At 57.2% G+C, this 25,788-nt stretch overlaps 6 protein-coding genes across 6 annotated transcripts, besides 18 other annotated features; 5 read left to right on the top strand and 1 right to left on the bottom strand.

Moving 5' to 3' along the window:
- Nucleotides 1-603, top strand: EKO05_0000776 (uncharacterized protein; the record flags this gene model as incomplete). Its single annotated transcript, XM_038944791.1, has 1 exon — nucleotides 1-603. The coding sequence occupies one exon, from the start codon at nucleotides 1-3 to the stop codon at nucleotides 601-603; it is 603 nt and encodes a 200-aa protein (XP_038803320.1).
- Nucleotides 604-3,241: 2,638 nt separating this feature from the next.
- Nucleotides 3,242-3,276: a tandem repeat.
- A 426-nt stretch (nucleotides 3,277-3,702) lies between these two features.
- Nucleotides 3,703-8,690, top strand: EKO05_0000775 (kinesin-like protein; the record flags this gene model as incomplete). The annotated part of the gene is made up of 4 exons (XM_038936617.2): nucleotides 3,703-3,779; nucleotides 3,975-4,404; nucleotides 4,461-8,325; nucleotides 8,374-8,690. The coding sequence occupies 4 exons, from the start codon at nucleotides 3,703-3,705 to the stop codon at nucleotides 8,688-8,690; spliced, it is 4,689 nt and encodes a 1,562-aa protein (XP_038803319.2).
- Nucleotides 7,950-7,975: a tandem repeat.
- Nucleotides 7,976-8,019: a tandem repeat.
- Nucleotides 8,610-8,631: a tandem repeat.
- Nucleotides 8,691-9,130: 440 nt separating the features above from the next.
- EKO05_0000774 (putative kinetochore protein spc24) lies at nucleotides 9,131-9,879 on the bottom strand (the record flags this gene model as incomplete). Its single annotated transcript, XM_038936535.1, has 3 exons — nucleotides 9,131-9,305; nucleotides 9,406-9,797; nucleotides 9,853-9,879. 3 exons carry the CDS (start codon nucleotides 9,877-9,879, stop codon nucleotides 9,131-9,133), a joined length of 594 nt encoding a protein of 197 aa, XP_038803318.1.
- A 340-nt stretch (nucleotides 9,880-10,219) lies between these two features.
- On the top strand, nucleotides 10,220-10,789 carry EKO05_0000773 (mitochondrial membrane protein; the record flags this gene model as incomplete). Its single annotated transcript, XM_059635498.1, has 3 exons — nucleotides 10,220-10,238; nucleotides 10,294-10,406; nucleotides 10,460-10,789. 3 exons carry the CDS (start codon nucleotides 10,220-10,222, stop codon nucleotides 10,787-10,789), a joined length of 462 nt encoding a protein of 153 aa, XP_059491481.1.
- An 825-nt stretch (nucleotides 10,790-11,614) lies between these two features.
- EKO05_0000772 (RING-type E3 ubiquitin transferase) lies at nucleotides 11,615-13,116 on the top strand (the record flags this gene model as incomplete). The annotated part of the gene is made up of 3 exons (XM_059635497.1): nucleotides 11,615-11,770; nucleotides 11,849-12,366; nucleotides 12,417-13,116. 3 exons carry the CDS (start codon nucleotides 11,615-11,617, stop codon nucleotides 13,114-13,116), a joined length of 1,374 nt encoding a protein of 457 aa, XP_059491480.1.
- Nucleotides 12,736-12,860: a mobile genetic element.
- A 2,038-nt stretch (nucleotides 13,117-15,154) lies between the features above and the next one.
- Nucleotides 15,155-19,785, top strand: EKO05_0000771 (uncharacterized protein; the record flags this gene model as incomplete). Its single annotated transcript, XM_059635496.1, has 3 exons — nucleotides 15,155-15,186; nucleotides 15,420-15,844; nucleotides 15,983-19,785. 3 exons carry the CDS (start codon nucleotides 15,155-15,157, stop codon nucleotides 19,783-19,785), a joined length of 4,260 nt encoding a protein of 1,419 aa, XP_059491479.1.
- A 143-nt stretch (nucleotides 19,786-19,928) lies between these two features.
- Nucleotides 19,929-19,967: a tandem repeat.
- A 1-nt stretch (nucleotide 19,968) lies between these two features.
- Nucleotides 19,969-20,015: a tandem repeat.
- Nucleotides 20,016-20,141: 126 nt separating this feature from the next.
- Nucleotides 20,142-20,175: a tandem repeat.
- Nucleotides 20,176-20,192: 17 nt separating this feature from the next.
- Nucleotides 20,193-20,215: a tandem repeat.
- A 107-nt stretch (nucleotides 20,216-20,322) lies between these two features.
- Nucleotides 20,323-20,351: a tandem repeat.
- Nucleotides 20,352-22,337: 1,986 nt separating this feature from the next.
- Nucleotides 22,338-22,367: a tandem repeat.
- Nucleotides 22,368-22,376: 9 nt separating this feature from the next.
- Nucleotides 22,377-22,417: a tandem repeat.
- A 712-nt stretch (nucleotides 22,418-23,129) lies between these two features.
- Nucleotides 23,130-23,168: a tandem repeat.
- A 228-nt stretch (nucleotides 23,169-23,396) lies between these two features.
- Nucleotides 23,397-23,441: a tandem repeat.
- A 224-nt stretch (nucleotides 23,442-23,665) lies between these two features.
- Nucleotides 23,666-23,698: a tandem repeat.
- Nucleotides 23,699-24,131: 433 nt separating this feature from the next.
- Nucleotides 24,132-24,167: a tandem repeat.
- Nucleotides 24,168-24,671: 504 nt separating this feature from the next.
- Nucleotides 24,672-24,738: a tandem repeat.
- Nucleotides 24,739-25,431: 693 nt separating this feature from the next.
- Nucleotides 25,432-25,467: a tandem repeat.
- Nucleotides 25,468-25,788: the final 321 nt, after the last annotated feature.

The raw sequence follows: 25,788 nt of genomic DNA, 5'->3' as shown, positions 1-25,788 counted from the left end.
ATGATGACATTGGACGACCCGCTGAAAGACTTGAAGAAGGACAACGGCGGAAAGATGACGGATTCAAAGATCGCAACTCTCTTCAAGCCTTGGGTTGAGAAGCACAACAAGAATCTCAGAGCGACAGAAATGCCCAACACTAATACAACATCTGGGATCAAACTCGTGTCGGCACAAGTGGACATAGTGAGATTGCATTCCAAGCAGCTGAGTACAAAGGCCGGTAAGTACGACCGCGACGATGCATTCTTGGGTACAATCCATGCCGAGAAACTGTTGATCGGGCATACACCCTTGAAGCGAAAACGCAACACACTGATTGCGAAGAGTACTTCGGAGAAGCTCGACTATCTAAAGCTACCTGGCAAAGCAATTCCTGACAGACTGGAAGCGACTATGAAGCATATGCCAGTAAGCGAAAAGTGCTGTCCAGCCTGCTGGGTACTGGTGCGATTTCTGCAGGATGAGCAAGAGCACAAGATCATGTTCCCAGGCCACCATACAAAGTGGTCCGCGACTACGCTTCTCCCAACCCTTCCGCGGGATGCTGGCTGGAAGGCAATGGACTATGCTGAGATGGTACTTCCGAACAGACTGACGTGATCATTGCTACAACCGAGGCCAAGCGTACAGTTGCAACTGATGCGAACAGCAGTGGAGACGCGAATCCTCACCCAGAAATGAAGTTGGGGGGTCCAAGCATGATGTTTCGTCGGAGCTCCAGAGGTGCAGAGGATCTCGATGCAGTATCAATCGACGACATGAGTCCAATGACTGCAGCAGCGCCATCGCTTGATAAGACTATTATTCCTAAACTACGAGCAAGTCGAGATCTAGGTTGGAAGACGAGGAATCGGGATGGGGCGTTTTCTTTCGATAGTAGAAGGCACTCAATGGCTCTAAACAGCAACAGTCGGTTTGCAAGTTCTCAAGGGTCGACAGGCCTTCTTAGCTATTTCACATTCTGGCTGGAAAATTGCTCAAAACATATCTGTACGTCATTGCTGAAGTCGAGAGCCATGCAAAAGAAAAATATAACGCGAGAAGCGGAGACAGATTCTGCCAACCATCTCGAACAAGATACAAGATCCATCGTTGCTAGCAACTCAAAAGCGTATTAATCAGATGAGTACATTGCTGATCCAAGCTTCTTCACGATCAATGCCAGTTTATGATAGACAACTAGCTCGCCTGGAAGGAATGGAAGCGCCTGCGCAACCTGTATTTGTTCCGCACATGCCACCCAGTCGTTGGTACTACTCACACAGCCAGAGTGCGGAAACACAGCAGGGCGCAAACATCATAGGTGGGAGGGAGCAAGGAATGGTGTTCGCTGCGTGCACTCGGGAGACACTGTACGTGACTCTAATTGCGAAGCATCAAAGTGCGAGCGTGATCTTGTGCACTGTTCCGTCGGACACGGGTCTGACAGAGTGGCTGCACTTGCTGGAGGTCGTGAGTCGTGGTGAGGGGGCAGGCATGTGTTTGCGCGATGCAGGAGCAGACTGTAGTGGAGGTGGCTACGGCTGCGCGGGGTTGCTGCGGGGCACCGTTGGACTCAGTAGGTCATCGGTTGAAAGACGTGCCTGAAGACGTCGTTGGGGTAGTAGAGAGTGAGGATCGAGCCAGCACTTGCGGGAGAGCCAGGAAGGAAGAGAGAATCGTGTATTCCGATCGATTGTACGTACATGAGCCAACTCCCACCTCAATGTCTGTTATTTCTCCTTGGGGGGAACGGTCCAGGCATGTACAAATGCTCATCATCCTCAAAGTCATCGTGGTGTCCGCAATGAGTGCAGTGAGGTCTCCGATACCCTCGGCCACCATGCTGCCTGCCGAAGGCAGGTCGTGGAGGATATCTCGGCGAGCGATACGGACTGCTTGCAAACCACGGTGGGAATTCGTCATCGTCAGAATCGGAATCGTCGTCGCAGAACGGCGGCGGACTGGAAAACCTTGGTCCAGGAGGCCTGGGGTCGAACATCCCTGGGTAGCCGGGAGGTCCGCGAGACGGTAGGCCTCCGAACATATGTCTTAATGAAGGTCCGAATCTAGGTCCACCCGGTCCCATGCCGAAAAGAGGTGGACCTCGTGCTCCACCATGGCCTTCTGATCTGATTCGTCTGAGAAGGTTGTATCTTTCGATGTCGCCGTTCAGTCTGTCGCGATTTTGACGGCGGTTTTCGTTCCCACTCGCGTATGGATCCTCTTCTTGTTCGTGACGACAGCGACGCATGGGACCGTGGATCGTTGACAGCTTCTCGATCGAGTCAAAGTTGGTAGGGGGATTGGTAAGTAGCTATCCTCTAGCAGAGGTGCTTTGAAGACCAGTAAGTGATCGACGGAAAAGGCGAGGAAACTTGTAATGGGAGTCTGCTGCAGCAGGAAGTACGTCCAAACATGCAGTAATCGGTGAAGCTCTAGACGAGAAGCAAAGGAGCAGAAGCAATGTACAATCTGTGAGTCTGGTGCTGAACAAAACTTGAGGTGAATGCTGACATGGGGCTGCTTTCAAGGGGTGCTATGTAGCATGGACCTAGCCTCGTGTTGCCTGCAAATGTTGCTATCGGTTGGGATCCGATATATCCGTCTGACTGGAGCGAGCCTGTGAAAGTGTAACGTATTGTAACCTGTTGTAACGACACAGTGTTGATACCAAACCACTCGACAGGGGAGCGGGCTTGGTCGATCGCAGAATAGCAAATGACTGGTATGGCCCAGGGCGTACATGCTGCACGTCGCCAATAACACAGCAAACAGACCTTAGCATGTCAGCAGCCCAAGCAAACAAATTTGCGCTGGTGCTGCAGGTCGTAGCTGGGCAGTGGAGCAAAATTCGAAGCTTCTGGGATGGGGCTTCTGAAACAAGGCCAATGACAGCGAGGACAAGACTGTAGTCACGTCACGTTGTCCCCGAGCTTGTAGATGCTGTCTCGTGGGGTCACGTGCTGTTACCGTGCTTGGTAGCTACAACGCCACCAGCATTCATCAATCTAGTAACGACAAATACAAACCGCAGCTTGCAGGATAACACAAAGGTCGAACGACTGTGAAATCCGCGACAGGCCTCCAGGAGAGGAGGTCGTGCGAAGCCTCGCGTGTCAAGAGGTAAAGAATGCGCAGGAATATTGATGCAAGGTGTCGTGGAGCATTTGATGTTGAGCAACATGTAAGGAACGGCAGACGTCCAAGCATCGTTCTCTGGGTCGACAAGTGCAAGCGAGCTGACAGGGTCGCGAATGCACGCACGCACACACACACACATACAGGCACGCAGCTATACGCCGTCAAAGGTGTAGGAGTGAGGAGAACAGCGACGCAGGGGGTCCGTGGAGACGTCTGGATAATGCTGGGTGTCGCGTCAGACGCGGCACACGGACGCGTTGGCGTTGCGGAGGTTGGGGCGTCATAGGTTCAAAATTAGTGTGAGGAAATGCACGTGATCTGTTTTTTCGGCTGTTTCGCTGCCAGGCACAGGTATCCTCTCGTCTGTCGCCATCCTACGATCAACGCTCCCATTCGCCTGTACCACTACCCTCGAGTGCCACTCTCCTCGCCCGCTCAGCCAAATCAGCTTGCGACTTGACATCATCCTCGACTTTTTCGCAACTGCCCCCAATCAGTTTGCCGCTCTCCACCACCACCACCAAACCCAAGGCCTCGATACCACCATCGTACCTTCTACAACACTCCACTACCACAATGGCACCTGCTTCTTTCGCTTCAGCAGCTGCAGCAAGTAACGCTGGCTCTGCACGCACAGATCCAAGCGGCGAGTGGTAAGTGCAACCCTGTGTGCAATTTGTTACCTTGCAACCGCACGGCGTGTCTAGCTATGCAGCTCTCCCAGCTCTACGACACTGTCTCAGGCCGCGACAAATATTTCTTACCATCCCACCGCCGCCCACTGTCTCACTCGCTACCACCACGGGCCATCTTGCGCCCGATCAACTGCATACTAATATTGCTCCCAGGGCTCGACGCACGAATGGTGCCACGCAAACGTTCCGCCGACCCTCACATGCGACCACGCCCTCTGGATCTGCACTTCTTCCCGCCTCTCGAGATGCGCCCGCTCCCCAGACCTCGACAAGCTCGGGAGTCTACGTACCGCCACATGCGCAACCGGGGCGCAACGGAGGTTCCATCGAGGGGCGTTATTCTCGCGATCAACTAGTGCAGCTCTTCAAATCCCAGCGAGACTCAGACGACATCAAAGAAGGATTTTCGCATCTGTACATGGGCTCTTGGGAACCTCACGCCACAAACGGTGCCTCGGCCGCTTCGTGGGGGCGCAAGGACGACCATGGAAGGGAGGCTCAGAGCGGGGTCGACCAGTGCTGGGACAGGGACGGTAGCATACAGCCCCTACACCAAACAGAACTTACAGAGGACGAGAGAGAGGTACGCCTTGTCTTCCCTGTGCCATGACATATCTCCCATGCTAATAATCAACTTAGGTATTCCTGTCTTCTGTCAACTCGCCGCTCAAACCACCCACCCAGAACACGAACAAGGACGGTAACCCCAAGGAGGCTCTGTCTCTCCGCAAGACGTCCATTTCGCAAGGCCCTGGCACGCCGTATGGCCTGTCGTCGCCAACATCCACTCGACCTGGCAACCGTCGCCGCGACACTGGCGAGGCGTATCCATTCCCTGCCTCACCTGCAACCTCTCGATTTGCGCGCGAGGAGTCCAACACGGTGACCCCCCCGCCTTCCTTGATACGTCGCAGAACCGACTACAAAGAGCCAACAGCAGGGGCTATTGGCGAGGAAGGTGAGAAAGAGAAGGCCTCTGCGGAGAGCGCTGGACCTCTTGGAAGCCTGAAACGCACAACAACTGCACCGTTTAGTCCAGGTGGGACCTCGCCATGGGCCGCTTCGCAGGGAGGTGGATTCTCAGGTCCCATGGGCGCATTCGGCAGCTTTGGCGTTCCGCAATCCGAGAAGAAGTCCGGACTGGGAAGTGTGCGGGGTGAAAGCAGGTTCAAGGGGCTAATGGGCAAACCCAGCACCGAAGAACTCGAAAAAGCTCCGAAAGAGAAGGCATCCGTTGGGAATCTTGGAAAGCTTAGCGAAGCAGAGCCGTCCAAGCCAAGCGCGTCCTGGATGGAGGCGCGCTCCAACCGGCCTATGAGCAGCGATACCGATCCCTACCTGGAGGATGATCACCCTACGGGCTCAGCAGCGCTACGAGGCGAAGACGTCAGCCCGCCCAGGCATGGTTTAGGTGGCTTTGGCACTCCACACCGACCTGACGGACGGGACGACGGTGGACTTGCCACCTTTGGCATGACTACTGACAATACAGGCTTCCGTGATATGTTCGGCAACTTCACCCAGCAGACACCCCATCGCGGAGGAGAAAGAGGCAACGATCCCATGAGCCCCACGGATACCAACCCTTACAGAAGCCCTGACCATGCCCGCGAAGGACAAGAAGAAGACTCAGACGGGTCGGACGTTCCAAACGCTCATTATCCGGGCATGAGCAGTTTCCAGGTGGATTCGAGCATGTCAGGCCTACACAATGCTTTTGGCAGCCTGGGAGGTTTTGGAAGAACACCCGGGGCATTTGAGGCTACTGGGGACCGAAGCCAGACATCTAGTGTTGGACCTGGGCGCGGATTTTCTACGTTGCCGGGGCTTGGAGGTCTTCCTGGCTTGGGAGGCTCTTCGGCTTGGGCCGCAGGTCCTCAGGGTCTAGGCACGCCCAGTCGTGAACGTCCATTTGGGTTCGATAGTGCTTTCGGAAACGTAGGTGAAGTCCAATCTCCCTCGCTTGTCGGGCTCGGAAACAGCTCCTTGTTCGGAGGTGCTGGCCATGGCTCAATTGGCCGCGCCAGCAAGCTAGGGTCTCTTTTCCCAGCCTCGATGCAGGAGCAAATGCGTTCAAATGAGCAGCATATTGACGATGGTTCTTCGCACGGCGACCGGCAGCAAAGCATGACCGGAGCTTTTGGCAGGTTTGGCGCGCAAGCTCCTGGCGGCGGCATTCCCAATCGTGACACCGACAGCCCCTTCCGCGCAAACCGCAACCTGTTCGACGATTTCTCCGGGGCTTCTGGTGACGACCATGGGGGCTTTGGACAGACTTCTGGTGCACAGTCTAATCTTGCAACTACCTCGTTGTCTATGGCTGCTCTCAACCAGACCAGGACAGCGCAGCCTTCTACCCCGGGTATCGGAAGTCCGGCTTCTAGCCAGCCTTCTCAACCTCAGCAGCGTACCATGGTTATGCCTGACCGTATGAGGTGGATCTATCGTGATCCATCAGGTAACACTCAAGGTCCCTTCTCTGGCCTGGAGATGCACGATTGGTACAAGGCTGGATTTTTCTCTCCCGAGCTCTTAGTCAAGAAGCAGGAGGAGCCAGACTATGAGCCACTCGCCCAGCTCATTCGCCGTATTGGCAACTCTCGCGAGCCGTTCTTGGTCCCCCAGATTGGCATTCCCCATGGACCAGCTACAGCACAGCCCGGCAACACTTGGGCTGGTGGCGCTGGCACCGCGCCCGGCGCTCAGCCGCCGTTCGCCAACAGCTTCCCTAGCTTCGGTACTACCTTGACTGCAGAGCAACAGAATGCTCTCGAGCGTAGGAAGCAAGAGGAGCAATACCTCATGGCTAGGCAAAAGGAGCACCTGGCAGCGCAACAATCAGTCAACTTGAGGTCAGCTCAGCTGGGAGGTATCATGCCAAATCAGCTACAACACCACTCCAGTGCCCATAGTCTGCACAGCCAGCCGAGCTATGGAAGTATCACTTCGCCTGGCGGCTATCAGCCATCTCCCACTCAGGGACCTGGTCCCGGCGCGTCAGTTTCAGGTCTAATGGAGAACGCCTTCAGACCTGGAATGGTCCCCGGTCTGGGCCCTGTTGGCCCTGGCATGGACATGATGGGCAGCATGAGGGATGAGGAAGTCTCTGGCCTTGTAGATCGTCTGAGCCTTGGCCGAGGGGGACAGCCTGCTTTCGGTACCGCACCTGGATCTTTCGTCCCGCAGCACCCTGAGTCTGCTTCACATGCGCAGCAAGTTGTTGCCATGCTCAGTGACCGAGCTCGTCTGCAGCGTGAGCAGGCTGAGCATGACGCCCTGCAGAGACTCGGCTCGAACGACCAGCAAGCTGCTCAGGCTTCTGCCGATCGCCTGCAACAGTTCAATGACTTGCGGGTGCAGACAGATCTTGAACAGTCTAGGGTTGTATCTCCACCTGAGGGCGTGATTGGAAAGCCCTCTGCCCCAGCCACACAAGCACAGGAACACGAGGCCGACCTCACGTCTCCCGAACATGATGATGGTCGCGCTGAAGCACCGGAGCCCAGCACTGAAGCGCCATCTGCTACTCAGGAAACACTCTCTTTGACAGAGCAAGTTCAGAAGGCGCAGTCCGCTAAGCAGTCTCCTCAGCCGCAATCGGCTTGGAAGCAAGTTGAACCCGCCATCTACCCATTCCCACCGCCACCTTCGCAGTCTCCTCTCCCTGCACCCGCTGCGCAGAGGAAGGCTATCGTTCCTGGAGATCTACACGCGGATTCTCGTGCTGCTACACCTGCAGCTGACACACCGAGCGCTTCCGTCGCTCCATGGGCCAAGGAGCCTACCGAAGCTTCAAGGGGTCCATCCCTGAGGGAGATCCAGGAATCAGAGGCGAAGAAGGCTGCCGAGCGCGAGGCTCTTGCTGCTGCTGCCCGTCGGGTAGCGTTCGAGAAGGAGCTTTTGGCACAGACACAGTCGCCTGTGGTCCAACCCGGTTTACCCTCAAGCTCCACATGGGCGAGCGGCACTGGTGCTTCTCCATCTACTCCAGCTCCCCCTGGCGGTGCCTCAGTGTGGACCAAGCCTACCACTGGTAAGGCTCCTGCTCAACCGACACCCGCTTCCAAGAAGACGCTTCAGCAGATCCAAAAAGAAGAGGAGGCCCGCAAACACCGTGCAGCGGCTCAAGCTGCTGTCACAGCCAGTGCCCTCGGTGCTGTTGCTGCTGCCGCTGCCGCTGCTCCAGCCGCCTCTGCTGGAAAGCGGTATGCTGATCTGGCCAGCAAACAGACCCCAGTCCTTCCTGCTGCAGCTCTAGCTGCCGGTGCCAGCCCTTGGACCACTGTGGGAGCAAGCGGCAAGGTCAAGACTCCCGGCGGCACGGCCAGTCCTGCGCCGGCCATCGTTCGCTCGACTAGCTCCACTGCCGTGCCTTCTGTCAAGAAGCCTACTGTCACACGCACCACCACCCTTGGTGGTGTTTCAGGCAAGGTCAACGCCGAAGAGGAGTTCCGCAAGTGGGCTGTAAATGAGCTTCGCTCTGACCTCAACAAGGGCATCAATGGTAAGCAATCGATACATGATGATTAACAACCTACTAATTCTCTGGTAGCTGAGGACTTCGTCTCATCTCTCTTGAGTTTCCCCGCCGATGCTGAGCTTATCACCGAGTCCGTCCACTCAGCCAGCAACACCCTTGACTCCCGCCACTTTGCCGAGGAGTTCCTTCGCCGCCGCAAGCTCGCCGACAAGGGCATCATCGACGACCGCAACACTTCCAGCCCCGCCGAGAACAAGTCGGCAGGCAGTGGCTGGTCTGAGGTCGCCAAGAAGGGTGGCGCAAGCACCCAGCAGCAACAGCAACAGCAGCCCGCCCTCGACTCTGGTGCTTTCAAGGTTGTCCCGTCCAAGAAGAAGAGCAAGAGGTAGATTTGCGTGTTGAGTTGGGGAGCAATATATGACGTGCGTTTGCCACGCACAGCTTGACGTTCGCCGCTCTACGCGCCTTTGCGCCAGATGTGGAATGGATTGTAAACCTGGGCAATGGCCACGATTTGTAGCTGCCACGTGGCGCTCTCTAGCATAGTGCAAATCAAGATGTTGTCGTCAAGATTGTTTTGGGTCAAGTGAAGAGTCTTCCTTCTGGTCTCTAAGTATCACCATGTGCTGTACTAATTGACTACGAATGTGACATGTAATGCTATGACAATGGAAGATGTGCTGACGCCATTTGCAGGAAGAAGTTGTCATTATATGTGCGTCATGATGGTACCCAAATTCCCCAAACGCCATCAGAGAAGAGGTATCTTAGAGGAGGAAAAAAAAAAGAAAAAGCAGTCGACATGTGTTGCTTCAACCATCCAGGCTCCTTACATGGTTCGCCAGAAGTAGTTTGTGTAAAAGTGTCTCGAGAACTTGGGGTCGATGTTGACGACGTGCACATCGCCCTTTGCCGCGTTGCGAATGACAGCTTTGTTGTACTGGCCTGTGGTGGCATCAGGCTCGACATCAATGCCGAGGGTGCGGTAGAGTTTGAGTTTCAATCTGTTGTGCGCGTTAGCCTGGTGTGCTCTTGCACCGGCTGAGTCGAACATGTCGTGTCCCCGTTGCTTACGCGAACATGGATTCGTGCGGCGGAACTTACATTGTGGCGTCCTCACTCTCTGGCTTTTCTCTCTCTCCGCCCTCGACACCCTCCGCTTCCAGATCCTGCGCAACGCTTGCCAGTCGCTCCCGCTCCTGCTGCAGCCTCTCGCCTTCGATCTCGAGGTCGGACGCCTGCTTCGCAATTTTGAACTTCTCCGTGTCCAGTCTCAGAATCTCAGCGGCGTGGTTCGTCGGGTTGTGTTGTGAGAGCGTGTGGTTATGGTTCGCGCTGAGTGTTTGGTGGGTGCGGGATAGTCGGGAGAGGGAGCCCTGCAGCGAAGAGAGGTGTTGGGAGCGAAACTGAGAGAGGGTGCTCAGCGAGTCGGATATGCGCAGCAGCGAGGCGGTATCGTTGGCGATCTTGAAGTGCGAGGTGCATTGCGAGATGAGCTGGCGCGAGTTAGTGGTGAGTGTGTGGGTGGGTGTTTGAGGGGAAAGGGCGTACGGCGGCGGGGTCTTCGTCGAGGAGCATCTTGATGGTCGAATGCAGGTCGCGAATGTGTTATTGTGAGGTTCGAGTATTCGGTAAGGTTTGCGATCGGCAGGTTTATCGTGACTGTGGACGTGTGCTCTGGTGGTGAGGATGCTGGTGTTTCGGTTTGTTGTTGTGATTGCTGGCCTGTGCGCGCATGGCAACGCGACCGCGGCTGCAGCTCCCGCCACGGCGCCACCCACCAGCGCAGCCACGAGGCGTACGTCACAGGCCGTTCTCACAAGTTCACGAGACATTTCTCGCCGTTCACCTGTGCACTGCCGTTGATCTCCACACGCCATCTAGTGCACCTCTGCAACCCCAATCACCAAACATCGCCATGTCGCCGTCGCTCCCATGTGAGTTGCGTCCGTACTTGAGAGAAGTTTGAGCGAGTGAGCTGACCCGCAAGAGATGCTGCCGACGTTGAGTCGCCGCTGAAGCCCGACGAACTCCAGGTCCTGCGCGCGCAATACGAAAAGGAAGGCGAATATGTCGGCCTGCAGACCAAGTTCAACTACGCATGGGTAACGACACCACCCACTCACGGCTCCCACATCCACGGCTAACAGGACCCCAGGGCCTGATCAAATCGAACGATCGCCCCGACCAGCAAGAAGGCGTGCGCCTGCTGTCGGAAATCTTCCGTGGCTCGCGTGAACGCCGTCGCGAGTGTCTGTATTACCTCGCGCTGGGAAATTACAAACTGGGCAACTATGCGGAGGCAAGAAGATATAACGAGTTGCTGTTGGAGCTCGAGCCGGCAAATCTGCAGGCAGGGAGCTTGAAGGGGCTTATCGATGAGAAGGTTGCGAAGGAGGGCTTGGTAGGAGCCGCGATTGTGGGCGGTATCGCTGTCGCTGCTGGGTTGGTGGGGACTCTCCTGCTGAAGTCCGGCAGGAGAAGGTGAACGGTTTGAGGGCGACTGAGTTTGCAATTATAGATGCTGCAGAATCTCTTTGTTGCACAGGCGTTGGTGGGTTTGGATATCACACTTGTTATTCCGTCACAAGGTTGGCTAAGGCTGTACGAACATGAGGATATATATCAGCCAGAAAAGCATACACGCAACTTTCCTGTAAAACACGAGGCTTGCTGTTCACCTGAGTTCTGGTCCTAACGGTTGTAGTTGTACAAAAGCACTGTGGCAGTTTGACCGAAGCCCATGGAATGTTAGAGAAGTCGTCAAGAGGCCATGGACAAGTGGTTGAGCGAACGAAGAGTCAGAACCAAGCAACCAGACTGCTAACCACCTTCAAAAGCCTTAGCACGGCCGCAATAGCCCAGTCCACGCTTCTCCTACTGTTTGCTACTTTGAGTATTTTTCGTGGTAGTCGTTGGTCAGCCTGTACCGATTCGCTGGACCCTGCGCCAGCGATCTTCCAGACGTTAACGACCGACGTCACTCGGATCTGAGCAAGCGTTCGACCAGGAATTCGATTTCGCCGCCGGCATCGCGACTTCTCCACGGCGTCTGCACGAACTCATACCTAGAAGCATTCGCTACCCTTCTACCTACTCTACACCATTCACCTTGCGCCGATCTACGTCTGGCTATAGCAGGCCGGCCGGTTAGTTCAAAACGGACCACCGAGCTATCGCCCACGCATAGGTCACGCCCTCCTGATATCTCCTTGTGAGCCTGCGTCTTGTAACCGTAGTCTGTGTTTCTTGCTGACATGTCTGCAGCTGCAAACCATCTTCGTTCACGAGTCCTCGCCACAGCTCTGCAGACATGGACTCGTCAGCAAATCAAAGTGCGCCCATGCCGGCGGGGAGTCAGAGGCCCGGGCACCGCGATATGATGTTTTGCCACGAGTGCGCCGACGAGTGGTACAGGGACGAGCGCGGCCTTACCTGTCCGGAATGCGGTTCAGACTTCACAGAGATTGTGAGTTGACCGCGAAACCTAAAATCCGGCCCTACGATTCGAGGCTGAACATGGCGGACATGCGCTTACACCTCCCAGATTGAGGATGACAATGACCCACGAGACAGCAACATGTTTGGCTACGATGGTGATCAAGATGACAACTCCATGCCCGACCTCGAGCAAGCACCGCCGCCTCGCCTGAACCCCCACCAGAACCCATTCGCAAACGACGATCCGGACGAAGCGGATATTAGCAACTTCAACTTCGTGCGGGTTGGGCCTGGTAGATTCAACGTCCAAGCTACCATAACACGGTCGGTATCTCCGCAAGGCCTTGCAGCTGTCAATGCGCCTGCCTCCATTGGTGGCTTCATGTCAATGCTCAATGGGTTGACACGAGCGGCTGTACAAGGGCAACCAGCAGGCCAAGGTCAACATCAAGGACAGGGCGAAGGGTTGTTCTCAGGCGCCGGCCAATCGGCATACCAAGAGGCACAAGGGCAAGATCAACCTGGTAATCCTACTGGTCGGTTTACATACCATGGCGGGGCACGTTTAGCACCACGAGGCGATGGCTCTGGTATGCACGTGGAGCCTGTCGATGACATCTCCAAGTAAGTCAGGTTGCAAAGGGCAACGTGTGCTATATACTAATCACCGACAGTGTCATGACTGGTCTGATGGCAGCACTCGGGGCTCAAAACATGCCCCAGGGCGGCGATGGCTCCGGCCGCGGTGGACCAGGCGGGGAGAATGTACCAGCACCATTCTTGAACCTCTTCCAATCGCTAGGTCTTATACCTGGAGGGGGTCAGATGGGCGACTTTGTGTACTCTCAAGAAGGCCTCGATCGTATCGTCTCACAGCTCATGGAGCAGACAGCCACCAACAACGCCCCTCCACCTGCTACGCAGGCCGACATCGACGCGCTGCCAAGGAAGAAGGTTTCCGAAGACATGCTTGGGCCTGAGCACACCGCTGAATGCAGCATCTGCATGGATGAAGTCCTGATTGGCGAGGAAGTGACGGAACTGCCCTGCAAACACTGGTTCCACCATCCGTGTGTCTCTGCGTGGCTGAGTGAGCATGATACCTGTCCACACTGTCGGAAAAGCATCGCCACTCACGCAGAAAGTGGAGCAGGTGCCCAAGCTTCTGCGTCAGCTCAGCCATCAGGTTCGCGACAGATGCCTGGTGCGTTTGATAGCGTAGCTGGCACGGGCACTCCACAGGACCCATATGTCGTTCCCTCGGATACTGGATCTGCGGACAACCAAACCACTGGTACCTCGACAGCCACTGATGCGGCTTCAGGCGGACTCGGCGATCGGATACGCAGGGGTTGGTCTGGCCCTCAGTCTTGAGGCTTCCCACTTGCTGCGTCTCTGAGCTGATGTCTTGCTTCGCACTATAGGCCGGAACCGACTGCGAGAACGGCACGAACAACGTCGCGAGCGACATGGCCGACGTCGCGAAGCACGACATCAACAACTTCTCTCCAGACTTGCGGGTTCCTTTCCCGCGTCTTCTCCAGAGGTCATTCTTATGTACGATCGATCTCACCCCCTGTTTCGAAACCTTAGGCGGTCATCCGATAGCAGCGACTGGCCTGGGTCCGCGCATTGATACTTTGCTTCTGCGTATGGCGCATGTGGTTGGATTTGGCGCTTGGATTTCTCTTCACTATGTGGAAATGCTCTTTTCCTTCTTCCTCTCGTCCCTAAGAACATAGGATGCAGCATGACTACGGCGTCGCAATTGGGCATGTGTTGGGCGGTCTTTCGTAGAGCCTTATGAATCAGTGAATGAGATGCGCACATCCCATCTCCACGTCCAAGGTTTTGCTCATCTCAACCTCAAGGTTTTGCTCATCTCAACCTCAAGGTTTTGCTCATCTCAACCTCAAGGTTTTGCTCATCTCAACCTCAAGGTTTTGCTCATCTCAACCTCAAGGTTTTGCTCATCTCAACCTCAAGGTTATGCTCATCTCAACGTCCAAGGTTATGCTCATCTCAACCTCCAAGGTCATGCTCGTCCGTTGTCGAGGTGATTTTGGGCAAGTGACGTCGTCGTCGTCCGCCAAACCCCCACAACGGCCTTCACCGCTGTCAGAGTACGGCGATGGTTCGGCTAGCAACTCGCCGAGGAAATTCGTATTCTTCCCACGTGAAGAGGGGTCGCCGGGACAACGAGAAGTTTTTGTTGGACTGTCGAGGGCACAGACGCGATCAGCCAAGGCGCGGTGTGAGGGAGCTTGGGCTAGCGGCCGATGGAAAGCTGTGACAGCGCATCAGCCAAATGCCGCGAGCCCTGCATCTCACCCACTGATTCATGCGCCTCGTCCAAAGAAGTTGGGCTCGAGCTACCATGGCTCTACCATCCTGGCTATCATGTCTCACCTTGCTCGAGGCCACCTCTCACAGCATGCATTTTGGTCAAGGAGTCCTTGTCTTGAGACGGACAGTGTTCCTGCAGCACCAGTGGACGGCTTGCGTCCTGTGGTGGCAGAAGTCGAATCACTGCTGAGGACGACGCCACAGCGACTTGGTGTTGCACGGTATCCGTGCTCAAGCTTGAGCTCCAACAGCTGTCCATGTCGTGTCAACGCGCGGTCGTGGCGACATGGCCGCAACAAGTGCGCCCCCTCCGAAGATGGCCAGCAGTCGAGATGACCGTCATTCAGCACCGATTGCAGCAGATATAGAGTCTGGTTCGCCTCGTCGACACCACGGTGCTCGTCCTACTTTCCTCGCTGCTCGTCCTTGGCTCCTCACGCGACGTCTGGTGGCACTACGTGCAGCGCTGTGATTGGGTACCCAGGCCGATGGTCTTCCCGCAGGGTTGCTGCTTCGACATGAAATGAACCCTGATATGGGCGACTGTCGACGACAGCCCAACGAGGCAACCTTTCGTGTGGACAGCAAGCTCAACACCACGTCTGCCCATGGCCGACGAGGATGTTGGGTCGTCGACAGTCTCCAGGCGCCAACGTCGGTGCTGCCATGGCCACCTGCCGTCTCCGAACCTGGTCGAGGCGGTAAGATATCAAGTGGAGCCGCGCCCCGAGCTCGACCCATGCTTCGCCGCGGACGACCCTCACAGCGGGCTCTTGTGTGTTGTGCTTGCAGTAAGCGGCGTGTTGACTTTGCCCCATGTGAAGCGTGCAACGTGCAGAGCGTCTGCTCAGCGCACCCTGACTGGCCTGCCGCCATGCTTGGTGCTGCGGGCTGCATACTATTACAAGGACGCTAAGATGCACGCGTTGTGCCCGTACATAAAGCTCACGCTGGAGGACCAAAGGCGCCCCCGTCCGCTTGACAGAATCGGTAAAATCTTTTCATAGGAGGAACAGGCTAGCAGGCTACTGGAGCCCGTGTCATTGCTTGATAGCAGAACTGAATCATGCCTAGCTGGCGCTCGAGGGAAAGCTATGAGTGAGTGATCTTCCGTCATCCCGACTTTTTCTTCGTCTTCACCGCACCTTTGCATCCACGCTCCACCATCCCCCACGCTTCGCTCTGGTAAGAGATAGCTTCCTAGTCTCGCGACATCTGCCCAGCGCCCGCGTTTCACCTCCTGCCTGCTTCTCAACAATCCCTTTGTTCTGCGTGTCGCCGTTGCCCTAGTCACCACACCGCCATTGATCCTAAACTGACACCCGCCTCAGTGCAACGGCCAAAGAGCAGAAGCAGATCCTCGCCGATATACAGTCGGGCTCTTCCAAGTTCGGTCGAAAGCTCAGCCACGCTCGACCTCCCCCAGCACACCGGAACCAGAGTGGTCAGAGCCACAGGACTTCCGAAGACACCATCGCTGCTGCCACGGAAGGAGCAGTAGAGCGACAAGAATCCAGAGGACGCAAATCAACGACGCCAACTCGCCCCGGACTACCCAAGCGCACCAGCAGCATGCGTAGGGCGTACAACTACTTCTTCGGCAGCGCTGGCGCCGCACCGACTTCACCTACCACCGCCGTCACGACAGCAGAAGCACATGCACCTGCTCCGAGCAAGTCCAGGCCCACGACCGGCGACAATGGCATCGACACACCGCCCGAGACGCCGAGAGACGCCTTCTCTGGCACCGACGCAGGTAAGCAACCTCTCTTTCACTTCACCCCGCCTGCCCAGTAATTTATTGTGCCAGGCTCGGGTCCGTTCTACCCCTTCTCACTTCACGCTGCCCCGCTGCATGCACCGGCCTCCTCGCTAATCCGCCGCGTGCACACAGGCGTCCAACCTCCTCCGCCAAACCCCAACGACTCGTACGAAGTCCAGCTCGAGGCCCTGAAGAAGCAGCTTGCCCATGCAGAAGCCCAGCTCGACGACGCCAGGATTGTCGCCAACAAGCAGGACGAGCACGTCAAGACCCTCGAGGACGACCACAAGGAGCGCGAGAAGACCTTCGAGGAGCGTGAGGCTACGCTTTTGCAGGACAAGAAAGATCTCGAGGAGCACATGGTCAGCGTAGTCGTGCAGCAAGTGCGCGAGGCCAAGACCAAGGAGCGTAACTCTGTCCGTGAGGAGTGTGAAGGCGAGTTCAACAGCAAGATCGCCGCCACCAACGCAGAGCACGAGGCCCGTGTCGCCGAGCTCCAGAACGAGATCGATGCTCTGAAGTCGGAGATTGAGAAGCTGAAGAGCGCCATCACCAGCCTCGAAGCGAAGGGTGGCGAGCCAGCGCCCAAGGCCGAGCTCGAATCGAAAGACAACGAGATCAAGGCCCTGTCGGAAGAGAAGACTACCGCTGAACAGTCGCTCGCCAAGGCTACCACCGAGCTTGAGCAGCTCACAGCAGACAGGAAGAGTGCTGAAGAGGCCCTTGCCAAGGTCAACGCCGAGCTAGAGCAGCTGCGCGCCGACCATGCTTCCCTCATTCCCAGGACCGACCTCGATGCCAAGGACGAGATCATCGCTGCCCTCACCGCCGAGAAGGAGATCAGCAGCAAGAACGTCGACCAGCTTCAAAGCGAAGTGTCTTCGCTGAAGCAGCAGATCGAGGAGCTTCAGGCTAACCATGCCAACGCTACTGAGAAGCTCAATGCTCAGACCGAGGCACACAACAAGCTTTCCCAAGAGCACGAGGCCCGTGGCTTGAAGCTTTCGGAGCTCGAGTCGGCCAACGCCTCCAACTCCACAGAGCACACCGCCAAGATCACTGAGCTTGAGAAGGCGCTCACCGACGCAAAGGAGGAGCTGTCTAGCCGCACATCTGACCTTGAGTCGGCCAGGACAGAACTTGCCAGCAAGTCTGAGGAGGCTACCAACGCTAGCAAAGAAGCTGTCGCTGTCACTGATTCGAGCAAAAGTGAGATCGATGCGCTCAAGAAGCAGATCAACGAGCTGGAAGAGAGGCTTGCTGCTGCCGACGCATCCAAGGGCGATGCTAATGAGCTCTCAACCCAGATCTCCAAGCTGGAGGGTGAGCTGAAGCAGGCACAGAATGATCTCGCTGCCAAGACGTCAGAATTGGAAGGACAGATCGCTGCGCTCACCGCCGAGAAGGACAACGCTGCTGAAGCTGCCGAAAAGGCGAGGAGCAGCGTTGACACTCTCGCTGCCCAGATCACTGAGCTGGAGAAGTCGCTAAAGGATGCTCAGGACAGCCTCGCTGCGAAGGACGCAGAGCTACAGAGCGCCCGGAAGGATGCCACAACGGCATCGGAGGCATCTGCTGCTCGCGTTGCAGAGTTGGAGGCTGCTCTCACCAAGGCCAAGGGCGATGCTGAAAACGCTACTGGATCTGCCGATGCTCGCGTGACCGAGCTGGAGTCTTCCCTGAAGAAGGTCCAAGATGATCTTGCTGCCAAAGAGGTAGAGGTTGAGAGTGCTCGTGCAGACGCAACAGCGGCCACCGAAGCCTCTTCCAAGAAGGTCTCGGAGCTCGAATCGTCTCTCAAGGAGGCACAGGATAGCCTCGCCGCCAAGGAGAAGGAGATTGAAAGTGCTCGCAGCGACGCCAGCAACAGTACCGAGGTTTCTTCAGCAAAGATTGCAGACCTGGACAAACTCTTGAAGGATGCCCAGGAGAACTTGGCCAAGAAGGAGGCGGAGTTGGAATCGGCACAGCAGGAGGCTAACAAGACCACCGAGAGCTCGGCTTCCAAGATCAGCGAGCTGGAGAGTTCGTTGAAGAAGGCGACTGAAGACCTTGCTGCCAAGGATGCTGAGGTCCAAGCTGCGAAGCAGGATGCACAGAAGGCCACCGACACCTCTTCCTCTCAGGTTCAAGAGCTGGAAAAGAAGCTCGCTGCCGCTACTGCCGATCTCGAAAGCGAGCAATCGAAGACCGCCGCCGCTCAGACAGACGTCAGCAAGCTCAAGGAATCTACCAGTGCCCAGATCGCGGAGCTCGAGAAGAAGCTCGACGCTGCGAAACAGGAGGCTGCCAACGCCACCGAGTCTGCCAAGGGTGAAGCCAGCGGCCTTCAGTCCAAGGTCTCCGAACTGGAATCTTCGCTGAAGGAGTCGACGCAGAAGCTCGAGGCGAAGGATGCTGAGCTCGCCAAGGCTGCTGAAGCCGGCGACCAGGCAAAGACCGAGTCCACTGAGCTTTCAAACAAGATCTCAGCGCTGGAGAAGGACCTGGCCGTCGCCAAGCAACATGCCGAAAAGGTTGCCGAACTTGAGTCATCGCTTAAGAGCAAAGACGCTGAACTCCTGGAGGCCCAGAGTGCTGCCAAAGCATCGAATAGTAATGCCGATGACAAGATCGCCGCCCTAGAGTCTTCCCTCAAGAGCAAGGACGCCGAGCTTTCGGAGGCACAAAACGCTGCCAAGACAGCGAGCAGTGCAGCCGACGAGAAGGTTGCCGCTCTTGAGAAGGATCTTGCCGCCAAGGATGAGGCTCTCAAGGAGGCTTCGGCATCGAAGGACGAGGTCGAGAAGCTCAATGCTAAGATTGCGGAACTGGAGTCTGCTCAAAAAGCCACCACCACCGGACACGAAGAGACCAAGGGCCAGCTGACTGCTGCCCAACAAGCGCAAGCCGACGCTGAGAAGGCACACGAGGAGACTAGGTCTACCCTGTCCTCCACCAAGGACGAACTTAGCGCCCTTCAGAAGTCAAAGGATGAGCTCGACAACGAGCTGAAGGCCGCCAAGCAGAGCGAATCAAAGGTCGCGGAGCTCCAGAGCCAGCTCGAGAAGGCTGCTGCTGATCACGATGCTGCCTTGGAGAAGGCCAAAGCATCGCACGAGGGAACCAAGAAGGAGCTGACCAGCGCGAAGAGCGCCCACGATGATGCCATCAAGAGTGCGACAGCTTCTCTCGATGAGACCAAGGCTACCCTTTCAGCTGCTCAGGAAGAGGCCCAAGCTGCGAAGTTGGCGCAGGAGAAGGCTGAGAAGTCGCTGGCCGACGAGCACAAGGCGGCCACCGATGCTCAGGCCAAGGCTTCCGCTCTGGCAACCGAGATTGCGGAACACAAGGCCGTAGCTGAGAAGGCGACTTCCGAGAAGGCTACGCTGGAGGAGCAGATCAAGGCAAACGATGCCAAGGTCACTCAGCTGGAGGCCGCCGTCGAAACCGCCACCAAGGACAAGGCTGCCAAGGAGGCCCAGGTCACAGAGCTTCAGGCTAAGCTTGTCGAGTCTGAGAAGGCAGCCTCGGCAGCCAAGGCCCTCGAGCAGTTGAAGCAGGAATCTGACACCAAGCTGATCGAGGCCACCAAAGCCCTTGAGCTCTCACAGAAGGAGACGAGGGAGGCCGAGGAGAAGGCAGCAGCCAGCGCCAAGACGGTTGACGACGCCGTTGCTGCTCGCAAAGCTCAAGAGGACAAGTCGGCACAGTGGGAAGCCGAGCTCGCCACCCTGAAAGCGTCCAGCGAAGCTTCCAAGACGGAGCTCGACACGCTGAAGAAGGAGGTCGAAGAGGCAAAGAAGGGCCAGGCGTCTCTCAAGACGCTCAACACGTCCGTCTTGGAGAAGATCAAGGAAAAGGACGCCAAGATCAAGGAGCTGACCGCGGCCGCTGCGGAGAAGCCTGCGCCCAAGGAGAACGGGATCAAGGCCGAGGCTGTCACGGAAGCCTAGAGCGTTGGAGGAGAGTGTACAGATTGTGTTTTGTTTTTGCGCTGTGTGGCATTATACCCCGTCCGGTTTTCGTCGTTGCGTGAGTGAGCGTAAGATGGTGCTGGTCGGATGTTTGGATGACCAGACTGGCTATCGTCTAGTCATGTCTTGTTTTGTTGTGTCTTGTCTTGTCTTGTCTTGTCATGTTCTGTTCTGGGTTGTCTGTTCTGGTTTGTTTGTTCTGTTCTGTTGCGCTTTGGTTGCGTTTTCCCGCTTTGGCTAATGACGAGACGGCATTTCTGCATGATGGCACGACGGGAGATGGATTGAATTCATGCTGTGGATAATGATCGTAATGGCATACCTATACTTCAACGCTTCTTCTTCTTCTTCTTCTTCTTCTTCTTCTTCCTTATCTTACTTGTGCTGATGGATGGATAGATGGATGGATAAAGAAGCTGTCTAGTCACGCATTACATCAACGCACCACTCAAGCGACCCTAGAACGCCAGCGGATATCTAAAATACCTACTCCTGTTACTAAGCAATAGGGTAAGTTTCTCTTCTCTTCTCTTCCTCTTCTCTTCACGTATGGCATCTCAGTGTGTGAGTGCAAAGTGTCAGGACTGCATAGGCTAGGCAAGGCATTGGGACGGCGTCGGTGCAGCGTTGCCAGCGCATCTTTGGCATAGCAGCTAGGTGGAGGGGAGAGGGAATCTGGGCGGCAGGCTGCGAACGGTGGCGTTGATGGCTCTGGATCGAGCAAGGCGTTCACGACGGTAGATCAAAGCATCGAGTGGTACGGCGTGCATTCAAATCTCAAACACACTTTCCCCCATCCATTGGACTTGCATTCTTCGCTCGAGCACCCAACTCGGCTCTTTGTAGGCGTGGTGGGAGACTGTGCTCTGTACTCGTTTGGCGTGGTCGATATCGTCAATGGCTTACCAAGGAATGCTTGTAGCTGCGCTATGCGGTGCTGATCACGTGAGGTCAGGGTAGAGGATGCGCTGGACTGTGATACCAAAGGCATCACTTGCCGACTCCCGCCGGATGCAAGGAGGTAGCCTGCCTGACAACCGTCGTTGGTCGAGGGAGACAAAGCGTTGTGTGAAACAGAGCTGGTGTTGGTGTTGCACTGGGGTCATTAGGAGATGGGTGTCTTGTATTGGCGCGTGGTGAGCATGGAGGGAGGCGATGCCTTGACGTGATGAGCGCGTACCCTGGGACCAAGCTTTGCGGCGCGTTAGGGACTGCCTTATCGGTCAGCGTACTTGCTCGGACGTGAAGCGGAAGACTTGGTTGCCATCGCTGGCCGGTGATTCGGAACTTGACCTAGCGCATGCAGGTTAGCCGTGTAGCTGCATGATCAAAGAACGATCCTTTTCCCCACAACGGCGTTTCCGGCTCATCGAACAACCCGGTCCCAGGTAGCTGGAATATCACCCTTGCGTGTCACGGAGCTAGGTGAGAGGTGGTGGTACAGACTGCACGAAGTACCCAGCAACCGGGTCTTGAGGGACTAGTGGTAAGCCGACACGCGCCACGACTCTCTCGGCCTTGACCGAGGCAGGAATGTGGGATGACGAGGGCCAATGGAACTCAGCCTGGTTCGTCTTTGGACCTGCCAGGTGTCGGCGAAGCGATGGGGACTTGCAGACGGTCGATCGGAAGAAGCAAGTCTGTGGGGAGCGTCGTGAGCAGAAGCTGTTGGGTGCAGTGGCGGATAGTAGGTCAAGTGGAGGGCGCATTGAATGGTTGCCGGCGCTTGCACGCAAATGGAGCACATGTCACGCTCGGCATGGGAACTCGAAGTGGTGTTGGCCGAGGTCAGGGTAGGGGAAGAGAAGTGGTGGATGAGCTGAAGCAGGCAAAACCCGTTTGGGTGTAGCAGATGTAACGATCAAAAGGAACTGCGTTTCGTCTGTGGAACCAAGGCCAAAATCAACGGCGCCTCGCAGTCATGGCGAGCACCAATGCAGCTGATGGGGGTTGCACAGACGATCTGCTGGCACTGCGACTGAAGGGCGACAAGGAGAGGAGCCCCGTTTTGGTGTCAGCGTGTCCATCAACGGCCAGCGGCCTTGTCGCGTCCCTGATGAGGGCCATGACGGGTGCTTGCAGCGTTGAGCTGTCTGTGTGCAGTCCGTGTCCACCAAGCACGTTTCCTATGTTGGTGACGATTCCCGGCGCCATGGCGCGGGTCCCTTGTAGATTGCGAACCCTGGCCATGGACGGGCGGCCGGAGAGTAGGCATGGCCGCGACTCCAAGGCATGAGGATTTGCTTGAAAGCCATCTGGAGAGCGGGATGTGCGTGAGATGGAATGGAAGCATAGCCAGACTGCCGTTTGAAGGGCCGTGATTGCACACTTGGACGCAAGACGCATAGCAGTCCACTTTGGGTAGTCACAGCAGTTTGGAGCTCATTTCGAACAAGCGTAGAGAGAAGAGCAGATGGGCATGCGACTAGAGCAAGCGTGAAGTTGGGCGTGGTACAGCTTCGGCGTCTGTTTGGCTGATGCCGCCGTGGGTGTTGGAGCGGGCGTTTGCTCCCTTTGATTGATGTTGGGCTTTCTGCTTCTGCTTCTGCTTCTGCTTCTGCACGCGGAACGCGGCAGGCGGCAGGCGGCAGGCGGCAGGCGGCAGGCGGCACGAAGTGGGCGAGAAGCGCAAGATGGTCGGACCCTCTGTCTGCGCGCCGGCTGCATGGATCCTTCAGACCCAAGCGGGATGGTGACGTCGGAGGAGAGAGTGCAGCGGGAGCCGGTGAAGGAAGAGGGATTGTCGAGACTAGGGATGAGCAGGCAACGCTGAGGGAGCGGTTGAGTTATTGGCCACGGAGATGACTGGCATGCTATGTACAGCGAGTGCACCCCTTCCTTGTGACGTCATGGGTTGGGGCTGCACAGTGCAGAGGTTCGTTTGCCAGTGGATCGTCGATGGCGGCCACCGTTGTTGGCACGGCGTTTGCTTGTGGCCCGAAGGCTACCACGCAGGGGGGAAGGTGGTGATGGTGTTTGGGTGGGCCTCCGGGTTGTGGAGTGGAGGGGCGTCTCTGGCAGATTGCGCAAGCGTGCTGAGGTGTTGATGGCCTGCCTCTGGAGTGGGGCGGCTGACTCTTGCGCGACACAGCCGCAGGCAAACCGCCCACGGTCCCGTTTGGGGCAAGAGGGTGGAGGGGCAGGGCATCAGCGTGCTAAGAATACCGTTGCCCACTCCATCGCCCACTCCATCGCGCACTCCATCGCGCGCAGTGCCGGGGAGGGCGTGTGTGCGCGTGCAAGGGAATCTCTCTCTTCTCTGGAGCCGGCTCGCACTGCAAACGCACGGCGCACGGCCCGGCTCACGGGGCGGGAGGGTGCGTGTGGAGTGGAGTTGGAGTGGAGTGGGCGTGTGGAGTGGACGGCAGACGGCAGCGGGCAATTGGCGGGAGCGCCGTCCCCGCGCACCGTGCTGGGTCAGTGGGTAGGTACAACGAGAGTCAGCCTCGTCCTCGGTCGTTGGCTCTCTGCCACTCGGCCTCTCTGCCACTCGGCCTCTCTGCCACTCTGCCACTCGGCCTCTCTGCCACTCTGCCTCTCGGCCGCTCGGCCTCTCCACCTCTCTGCCTCTCACATGGCGCGCGCCGGAGGGAGGGCGGAGGGCGGGGGCGGAGGGCGGAGGCGGAGGCGGAGGGGCGTCATTGCTTCTCCCCCTCCGACCACCGACCACGCCGACGTGGGTGTGAGAGGCAAACAGACCCTCCACCCTCCGCGGGTGGCAGGAGCGATGCGCGAGCGAGGAAAGAGCGTGCAGCGCAGGGGAGAGTCCATGCCACCCGTGCATGGGCTGCCTCTCGAGGAAAGCGAAACGCGCCCACGTAGGACAGACACGGCTCCCTTTGCTGGGCTGCGGTGGGTATCGCGTTCAGGGTCACGTTCAGGGTCACGTTCAGGGTCGTTGCCACGGCCAGGAGCAGCTGCAGAGCGGGAGGAGCTGGATGAGGCTGGTGGGCCTGGCTTCTGGGCGATGCGCACACGGCCAGGGCGAGAGGGCGAGACGGGCAGACGGGCAGACGGCGACAGGGATGTCGATTAAGGTTGGCTGCAAGCCACTCCAGGAATAGCAGCCCGCTCGCTCGCTTCACCCGCGCCAGCCCATCTCATCGCTCACCACACTCCGTCGCCGGCCTCCCTTTGCACGGTGCTGCCATCAACACGGCGCTCTGCCGCTCTGGCGCCCGGACGCGCCGCTGCGCACAAATGCCGTGCATTGGCTGCTCATGGCAGCCCATCTCCCGTCATCTCGCTCGTCATCTCGCCCGTCATCTCGCCCGTCTGTCTGTGCACGCGCCCTGACAGACGTCGACGGTGGAGGCCGTGTAGACGCTGCTGAGCTGCCGAGCTGCTGAGCTGCTGAGCTGTCCGCCATGTATAACTTCGTCCACGCTTCGGCCGCGCTGCGCATTCGTCCTCTTGCTGTGCTCACCTCACTCCACAGCCGCAGGCCTCGCTGCTACCTACCCCCTTCCACCTCACCCATATCCCCCTCGCCTGCAGTGCCCACCCATCCGCCCTCTCACGCTTCCTTTGCATTCACTGCACAATCACGCTTCCCTCCACATTGGACGCCTCACGGATTGTGTCTTGACGCATTGGCCCCGCTCCTCCACTTCCGCGCTTCCTTCCATTGCTGAGGTCTTAGAACCCCACTGTACGACTCAGGCACCGTACGCTCTCAGCAACCTCGGACCGCATCGTCTCGTTGCTCGGGCTTTGCATTCTAGAGCTGTCTCGCCTACTCATTGCTCGCAGCCACAGCTGTCTGACCACATCGACCACCCAAACGCCACCCTGCATCTCCGCTTGACCCCCCAACCACGTCTTCAGCCCACCAGCCTATACACTGCACCAAAACAGCCAACCCACTCGCCTCGCCTCGCCTCGCCTCTCCTCGCCTCTCCTCGCCTCTCCTCCCCTCCCCTCCCCTCCCTCTACCGTGGCCACACTGACCTAGCCATCCAGGCTCGTCAGGCCTTTGCACTACGTAGTGCTCAACGGCAGGAGCTCTAGCACTTCAAGGGGCGTGCTTCTGCACTGGCTCCTCCACTAGGCTACCACCCTGCCGGGCCCGGTAATCACCAAGACTCATTCAACCCCCCAGACTCCACTGGGCACGCTGGTCCTTGCATTGCCGCCTCTCTTCTGTCTTCTACGCTGGCCAATCTCACCCCTTACCGTTGGCTTGGGTTGCCTCGCAGCCTCTCACACTTGCCCTACTTGCCCGCTGTTAACACTCGCCTACTCCACTATCAAAGCTTCATCATCCATCCGTTTGCCTGTCCTCTCCCACCGTAAGGCTGCCTAGCCTCTACCACTCTGGCCAGCCCCCGGCCCGGTTTCCTTCTCTTTGTCTGCCAGGTAAGTCAAAACGGCTGTCACTTCGAAATCCGGGTCGTACTATGCGACATCTCACCCTCAGGAACTCACCCTCATTTCAGGTCCTGGCATTGGCTCTGAATCAAGTCTTGCCTGCTACCAGCACCACGCTTCTCTTTCCCTCTTTCGGCACGACAGCTCTGTTATGATCCAGGCTACGCTAGGCGAAGAACAGAACTTACCGTCTAGGACAGCGACATTCAAAGTTCCCCTGATTCCCGAATGAATCCGCCATCCAAACATCTTGATCCTCTGTCTCTGCCTCTCCTTCTTCCGTCCACCTCTCTGGTCACAAGGCCCACTCTCACTGTCTTCGAATCCAACTCTTGTCCTTGTCACGGCAAGCCGACGAGCCAACTCGTCACAGCGCTCTGTCGCAGACCTACCTGCTTCCTTGATTCGTGCCTACGCTTCGTCTCGCTTCCGCCGCGCTTGGACAACCCCCTGGTGCACATCACCACAACACCAAGAACCACGCTTGCATCTTCTCCTAGAAGCTCTAGGAGGCCGCCAAACTGGCCTGTACCATCCAGCCTAGCTATCAGGTACGTCTCATCATTGCCGTCGCAAGCTGCCTCTGCCTTCAGACACCCCACCCCGCCCAAC

This window comes from Ascochyta rabiei, chromosome 1 (genome assembly GCF_004011695.2).
Source record: "Ascochyta rabiei chromosome 1, complete sequence".
Lineage (NCBI taxonomy): Eukaryota > Fungi > Ascomycota > Dothideomycetes > Pleosporales > Didymellaceae > Ascochyta > Ascochyta rabiei.
Note: the sequence above shows the minus strand (reverse complement) of the source record. Positions and strands in the feature narration are given on the sequence as shown.